Source organism: Garra rufa, chromosome 2, assembly GCF_049309525.1.
Source record: "Garra rufa chromosome 2, GarRuf1.0, whole genome shotgun sequence".
NCBI classification, from domain to species: Eukaryota; Metazoa; Chordata; class Actinopteri; order Cypriniformes; family Cyprinidae; genus Garra; species Garra rufa.
The window spans coordinates 4,809,790-4,818,124 of NC_133362.1; the positions used below are offsets into that span (position 1 = coordinate 4,809,790).

General features: G+C 31.3%; 1 protein-coding gene across 1 annotated transcript in view; it reads left to right on the plus strand.

The window, feature by feature from the left end:
• Positions 1 to 13: 13 nt before the first annotated feature.
• Positions 14 to 8,335, plus strand: part of sirt1 (sirtuin 1) — a 9,633-nt gene continuing 1,311 nt past the window's right edge. The window contains exons 1-7 of the mRNA XM_073834540.1: positions 14 to 367; positions 2,822 to 2,938; positions 3,043 to 3,281; positions 4,116 to 4,268; positions 4,987 to 5,134; positions 5,245 to 5,324; positions 6,556 to 6,595. Of these exons, the coding sequence (XP_073690641.1) occupies positions 46 to 367; positions 2,822 to 2,938; positions 3,043 to 3,281; positions 4,116 to 4,268; positions 4,987 to 5,134; positions 5,245 to 5,324; positions 6,556 to 6,595 (1,099 nt within the window). The 5' untranslated portion in view covers positions 14 to 45. The remainder of the gene's footprint in view (positions 368 to 2,821; positions 2,939 to 3,042; positions 3,282 to 4,115; positions 4,269 to 4,986; positions 5,135 to 5,244; positions 5,325 to 6,555; positions 6,596 to 8,335) is intronic.

The window sequence follows — 8,335 nt, forward strand, 5'->3', positions numbered from 1 at the left end:
AATAACAATGTATTTCCGCGTGTTGGTTTGTGTGGACGTAGCGTCATGCACTCCGGTCCATCGGCTCGTGACGTTACGTCACATCATTACCGGAAGGTCCTCCAGCGCTCCTCCTCCATTCACTCCCTGGCGAAGATGGCGGACGGCGAAAATAAACGGGCCGAACTCGCCGACGCCGCTGAGCCGCTTGTGAAGAGACCGAGACTTCTGGATTCGTCCGGTGATTCGGAGCACAGCGCAGTTGGCGGAACCGAGCCGGTGGAGGTAGAACCGGCGCTTTTGGACGAGTCCCATCAGGCCTCAGTGAACAACAACAACAACCGCACTGAACCCGGACAGACCGCCGAACCAGAACCCGAGCTCTCCGGTACGACATCGTTACGTTCCTCCGTGATTTATTACATTTTTGGGGGGTATTTTGGAAGTTTTTAAAGATTGATTTCTCTCATGCTAAGCTAACAGTCAGGTTTACTACATGTTCACTCAGTTTTACCTTCTTTTTTACATTTGTGGGTTTGTGTGATTATTTAATATGATAGCAACCTTTAGTTTTTTAATGGTTTTATTATTTTTTTATGGTTTTACTTTTATTATATGCAATTTAAACATTTATTTTGATTGTATCATTTAATTATTTTGACTTTTCATTTATTATTATTATTAAATTATTGTTATTATCATCATCTGTTGAATTTGAATAATTATTTAGTATTACAAAACTTTAAATATTTTTAGTTATATATATATATATATATAAGTGTTTATTATTATATCGAGTTTATATAGTTTATAGAATTATTATCTAAGAGTTTATATAATTTATTATTAAATATAATTATTATATTTTAAGATTTTATTGTGGATTTTATTATTTTGTATTATTTAAATGTTTATAGAGTAAATATAAATTTTTATCTTGTATTATTAAATTAGTCGGTTATTACATTTTGTTGTTATTGGGGTTTGAATAATTATTTAATAACAACTTTTGCTAATTTTATCAACAACTTAAGTGACTTTATTTTATACTTAAATGTTTATTATTATATTTTATAGTTTATGTAATTTATTGTTAAATATAAGTTTGTTATTATTATTTAGATTTTAAGATTTTGTGGATTTTAGTGAACTTTATTATTTTATATAGTTTATAATTATTAAGTAAATATATAATAGCATTTTATTTTTATTGCATAGTTTTTCTATGCATTTAAATATTAATTTTCATTGTATTATTTAGTTTAATTCATGCTGACATTTCATTTATTATTATTATCATCATCTGTGGAATTTGAATAATTATTTAATAATGCTTGTTTTTAAATATTTGTATATTTTATATTTAAGTGTTCATTATTATATACAATAGTGAATGTAATTTATTATTAAATATAATTTTGTTATTTTTTTAGATGTTAAGATTTTATTGTGGATTTTAGTTGACTTTATTTTATTTTAAATAATTAAGTAAATATTATTTGTAATCTTGTATTATTAAATGAATCTGTTATTAAATATTGTTGTTATCTGGGGTTTGAATAATTATTTAATTACACCTTTAGATATTAAGTGACTTTATTTTATACTTATGTTTATTATTATATTTTATAGTTTATGCAATTTATTATTAAATATGATTTTGTTATTATTAGATTTTAAGATTTCATTGTGGAATTTAGTGGACTTTATTATTTTATATAATTTAAATGTTTATGAAGTAGATATTATTTTTAATATTGTATTACTAAATTAGTCTGTTATTAAATATTGTTATCTGGGATTTTAATATTTATTTAATTACAGCTTTTGCTTGTAAGTGACTATTTTATACTTAAATGTTTATTTTTATAGTTTATGTGATTTATTATTAAATATAATTTTGTCATTATTTAGATTAAGATTTTAGTGTGGATTTTAGTTGACTTTATTTTAAATAATTATTACGTAAATATTTTTAATCTTCTATTATTAAATGAATCTGTTATTACATATCTGGGGTTTGAATAATTAAGTACAACTTTTGCTTTTAAGTGGCTTTATGGTATACTTAAATATTTATTATCATATTTTATAGTTTATGCAATTTGTTATTAAATATGATTTGTTATTAGATTTTAAGATTTGATTGTGGATTGTAGTGGACTTTATTATTTTATATAATTTAAATGGTTATTAAGGAAATATTACTGTATTTTTAATCTTGTTTTATAAAATGTTATCTGTGGGGTTTTAATAATTATTTAGCCACCTTTGGTGATTTTTATCAACAATTTAAGTGTTTATTATTATTTAATATTATAATTATTAAATATTGTTTTATTTTTTATGTTTTTAATGTAACTTAATTTGTAATAGAAATCTATTTTATTATAATATTGTTATCAGTTATTTCACATTATTATTATTATTATTGTATTTAGTTTTATGACTCTGTCACTGCTTTGACTTCATAAATATTTCAATATCTTGTCAACTTCATAAATATTCCAGGCTTTCTTTATACAATTATTAGCATGCTTTATTGAAATGTATTTAGTCACAAATAATGCATTATTGTATTCTTGTACTAATTAATTTAGTAATCCAACTGAAATAAAATTTGGAAAGCAGCATGCTGATTAATGAAGCTGTAACTCCTGAACAGATTTTCATCTTATTGCACATAGTATTGTATTAACTTGTTAAACTTATTAAAGTACATTTTCTTCAAAGAAATATAAATAAGTGATGTATAGTTAAATTTGAAAAGCACTAAGCAAATGCATGTAGTAATATGGGCCAGTTGCATATAGAATCATAATTTTGTATGGTTTACACACAGACTTAATTGACGAAGGTGTTCATCCCAATGGTTTCACATCGCCGGATCTTCTTCGCGATGATGATGACTGCTCGTCTCGCGCCAGCTCCAGTGACTGGACGCCTCAACCGCAGATTGGTAAGTTTAGTTAGTTTCATCTTTCATCTCAAGTTGTCTGCAGTGCATGTTTCACAATATTTGTTGTGTTTTGTGAATCAAATAAAAGCCTGGTCTTCTTTCAGGCTCCTATCGGTTCATTCAGCAGCACATCATGAGAGGAACCGACCCGAGGGCCATCTTAAAAGACCTGCTTCCCGAAACGATCCTTCCGCCGGATCTCGACGACATGACGCTGTGGCAGATCATCATCAACATCTCCGAACCGCCCAAAAGAAAGAAACGCAAAGACATCAACACATTAGAGGATGTGGTCCGGCTCCTGAACGAGAGGAAGAAGATACTTGTGCTCACTGGCGCTGGGGTGTGTTTTTGATTTTTACTTTCAAACACACTTTGAGTTTGTGTTAGGGCTGTGCAATAAATCGATTTCGATTTCAAATGAACATGAAAATGCAGTAATCGTGAAGAAACGATTATTGTGCCCCTTTCCAGCGGTGCGCTTTCGCTCCTCCATAAAAGCCTAATTTCACGTGCAAATCAGCAAAATCATGTAGCGTGACTTTCATAAAACGGCACGTGCTTGATTTATTAATGTTTCTTTGCTGATGTGTTTTTAATAGCGCATAAAAAATATTTATTAAACCCTTGTCAGTTATGTATTAAATGATCATAAACAGTTGAGAATGAAAATACATGTGTAACAGTATATTGGATCCGTGTTGCTCTTAAAGCGGCAACAAATAATATTTCTTCTGCCGTCTCCGTTTAATATTAATAAAACGTAAAAATACAAACAGAAAAAATCAGTCACTGCTTTTTGGGACTTTTGTAGTTTTAATAAGAAACAAAGCATGTTTAACTATTATAGTGAAGATGCCGTTTTATTTTACATTCAATTTCTGTAATAGGCTGTTAGTCTACTTTAGACTTGCATAAAATTATTAAATGTATTCAGTATTTTTTTTTTTTAAAGCACTGGTTTTTTTTTATTTGTATCTTTTTTTTCTGCTGTATTGCTATTTTTAAATTAATGACTAATACAAAGTTTTGGACCCTGTCGTAATCGTGTGAAATAATTGAGATTACAACGTTGACCAAAATAATCGTGGTTATGATTTTTGCCAAAATCGAGCAGCCCTAGTTTGTTTCCAATATATCAAATACTAATATTTTTTTCTCTCCTGTTGTTCCATAGGTGTCTGTTTCTTGTGGGATTCCTGATTTTAGGTCTAGAGACGGCATATATGCTCGACTCGCTGTGGACTTTCCTGACCTTCCTGATCCTCAAGCCATGTTTGACATAGACTACTTTAGAAGAGATCCAAGGCCTTTTTTCAAATTCGCCAAGGTTTGATACACTGCTTTCTCATTTGCATTTCTGCCAAGAATGGAAAACAATTGCAGTAAATAATGAAACAGACCAAACATAGTTTTTTTTTTTTCTATGCACTAGTCGACTTTGCCTCCATAACAGTTCAGACTAAGTGAGTGAAAACATCCAAAACACATTTCTAAGTGTTTATTTTATTGCACTTGATCTATTTGCATCTGTCTTCAATTTCTGTACATATCTTTTAAAGGCTGAATTCTCAAAATAAGTTTTTTTTGCTCCCACTTCAGTAATCCTTACATACCCCACAATGTACAGTTTTATTCCCATCTATGTTTTACAGAAGGGTTTGTTCATATATTATTTGCCAGATTTATGAAAAACATGGTGAAAATGTATTTAAAAAAAGAGATATCCAAAACTGACTTGTAATAGATCAACAAAATCAAACAAGAATTTTCAACCTGAATGTTCTGGAAATGTATGCAAATTATTGGATATTTAATTAGATAATGCGTCATTTGCATATCAAAACATAACATTTCACAAAACTTGTTGTACAAAACAATTGTACTTTGATTAATCATCTGGGTAAAGCATGGTGTGATCTTTTAGTTAAAAGTTTACCTTATTCATCTTGTCATAAAGGGTGTATACTGTTATAAAAATTGCATACATGTCATGAAGTTTATGCATGAAGATAAATTACAATATTCTGTGTTTGCTTATGCTGTAGGAAATCTACCCAGGACAGTTCCAGCCGTCTCCATGTCACAGGTTCATATCAATGCTGGATAAGAAGGGAAGGTTACTGAGGAACTATACTCAGAATATCGACACACTGGAACAGGCGGCTGGAATCCAGAAGATCATACAGTGCCATGGTATATCTGCTCATAATAATGATAATAATTCTTCATATAAAACCAAATTTTATTATTAAGTCAGTATCCAAACTATTTCTTTATCCTCTGTCTTTTGTTGTTTATTTTAGGTTCTTTTGCAACTGCTTCCTGTCTTGTCTGTAAACATAAGGTTGACTGTGAGGCTGTAAGGGAGGATATATTTAACCAGGTATGTTTGAGTATGAAAATGTAAAGAAAAAGTCGACCCAAAACTGAAATGTTGTTGAAAATGTTCTCACCCTCAGGTCATCCAAGATGTAGATGAGTTTGTTTCTTCAACAGATTTGTATAAATGTAGCATTGCATCATTTGCTCACCAGTGGATCTTCTGCGGTGAATGGGTGCCGTCAGAATGAGAGTCCAAACAGCTGATAAAACCATCACAGTAATCCACACCACAAGCCAAAATCTGAGTGTTTGTAAGAAACAAATCCATTCTGAAGACATCACTTCTGGCCAAAATAGGTTGTTTGCAAATCACGTGGTTCTGATGACACGCGAAATGCTGCTGGAGGGCAGAAAGTTATTTTTCTCCAAAGGAACTCAACTCGAAATGCCTATATTTTAAGTTGTTTATGGACATTGGTCAAACCTAGAAACCCTTCATTTCTTATCGTGTATGAATATATGCTGTTAATAAGGAGGAAAACGCAAAAAATTGACTGAAAAAAAAACACAGAGAAAAGTGGCTTGTAAACCTGCATCTGCGGTCAGGAGGCGAGTCGGATAATGCTTCTGTGTGCAAATGGTTAATAAAAGATATAATGATATTAAGATATAAATAAATACAGGGTGAGACAGTGAGAATTTGCTAAATAACACACGTAGACACGATGTAAATAAGACATTATGTGTGACCCTGGACCACAAAACCAGTCTTAAGTCGCTGGGGTATATTTGTAGCAATAGCCAAAAATGCATTGCATGGGTCAAAATTATTGATTTTTCTTTTATGCCAAAAATCATTAGGAAATTAAGTAAAGATCATGTTCCATGAAGATTTTTTGTAAAATTCCTACTGTAAATGTATCAAAATGTAATTTTTGATTAGTAATATGCATTGTTAAGAACCTAATTTGGACAACTTTAAAGGTGATTTTCTCAGGATTTAGATTTTTTTGCACCCTCAGATTCCAGATTTTCAAATAGACGTTTCTCAGCCAAATATTGTCCTATCCTAACAAACCATACATCAATAGAAAGCTTATTTACTGAGCTTTCATATTATATATACATCTCAGTTTTGTAAAATTTAACGTTATGACTGGTTTTGTGGTCCAGGGTCACATATTTGCCATTGATTACAATGGAACTTTGTGAGATTGTCATAAATTGAAGTGAGTGACAGCCTTTTAGTGACTATGAAAGCGATATTTGCTTGCTTTATGTGCTGCTAACAGGACCAACAGCCAAAAGCCCTGTGCAGCAGTAGTTTCAGGAGTGACATATATCCTGCATCCTTTATATAAATGTGGGAATCACTTTCGTAACGGTTTGCAATCGGGCTTACTTAGCTTATATTTACAGCCTCGATGACAGGCAACTATTTTACTTTGCTTGAAAAAATCGTCTTCATAACATAACGATCACATCCAACATATGGTGTGATTTTCTGTTTAAACCTTGGTCTTCGTTTTGGAATCACACTCATGGTCTTTGGGGTCTCTAGAGACCCCAGGCAACAACTTAAATTTTGTAACAAAATAATATTAAAAAAAATATATAATAATGTTTTTTCCTGTTTATTAATGTTTTTGCTCCACATTTGTGCAGTTTTCGTAGGATTTATGCTATTTTTTAAAATATATATAAATGATTAAATATATTTATTTTTAATAGTTTTATATGCAAAAACAGCTTTTTATGTCAAATTCACTTTACAAAATACCCACATTTTAAACTTTCGTTCATGGGGATAACATGGATAATTTGATATGGTTTAGTGTGAAATTTTTGCCCTTTTTTTTTTTGGAAAATGCAGTTCTATAAGTAAAAAAATATAACTTTTACCACTAACATAAAATCAAGTTATCATTCCAATTTAATTTTTTATTTGTAGATCAAGATAGTGTTGACTGATTTACAAAGTCTCATACCATTTGGACAAAGGGAAAAAAAAAATTTTTTTAGCGAACGCCATTCGGGGTCCAGAAATCCCCTGAAGACCGCATAAGGGTTAAACCAGTACAATACAGGCTTTCCTCCATCTCATCCAATCTGTTTTTTTTTTTTTTGTTTGTTTGTTTTTTAAGTCAAGCAACAGCGAAACTTTTATTCAAATTATGAACTGATTAAAGCGTAGAAAGTGAGCAAATAGCGCTGTCATATAGTCACTAAAAAGCTGTCACTCACTTCAATTTATTGCAATATCCGTTAAGCTCTCGAAACTACAAATATACACCGTGTACACTGTCATTTAGCATTGAGTAAATTCTCACTGTGTCGCACTGTGTCTATTTATAAATATTTTCATTAATATCTTTACATATTATTATATCTTTTCTTAACCATTTGCAAACACTAGCATTATCCGTAGAGGTTTACAAGCCACATTTTTCTGCGATTTTCAGTCAATTTCTTGCCTTTCCCCATTACCAACAGCAGACTTTAATGCAATGATAAAAGCTCCATGTGGTTTCTATAAACAACACAAAACATAGGCATTTTAAGTTTCTGCTATTGATTCCTATGGAGTAAAATGACTTCCTGCTCTCCAGCTGCATTCCGAGCCACAGCAGTGACGTCATGTGCAAACAACCCATAGGAGTCCATATTCCATAATGACGCTTTATCCAGAGAAAAAGTCCATCTCCTGTTGTCTCTCATGTCAAAATCTACTCGCATATTTTTCACTAAATGAAGTGTTGTTATGGATTTAGCCAGAAACAATTTATTTCTTACAAACATGCAGCTTTTTGTCTTTGCAAGATGTGAACTGATGGACTGGAGTCTTTGGATTACTTGTGGATTACTGTGATGTTTTTATCAGCTGTTTGGACTCTCGTTCTGACGGCACCCATTCACCTCGAAGGATTCATTGGTGAGCAAGTCATGCTACGTTTCTTCAAATCTGACGAAGAAAGAAACTCATCTACATCTTGGATGGCCTGAGGTTGAGTAAAATTTGCTGAAAATTTCATTTGTGGTTGAGCTATTCCTTTATGTGCTTGCAATTTTGTT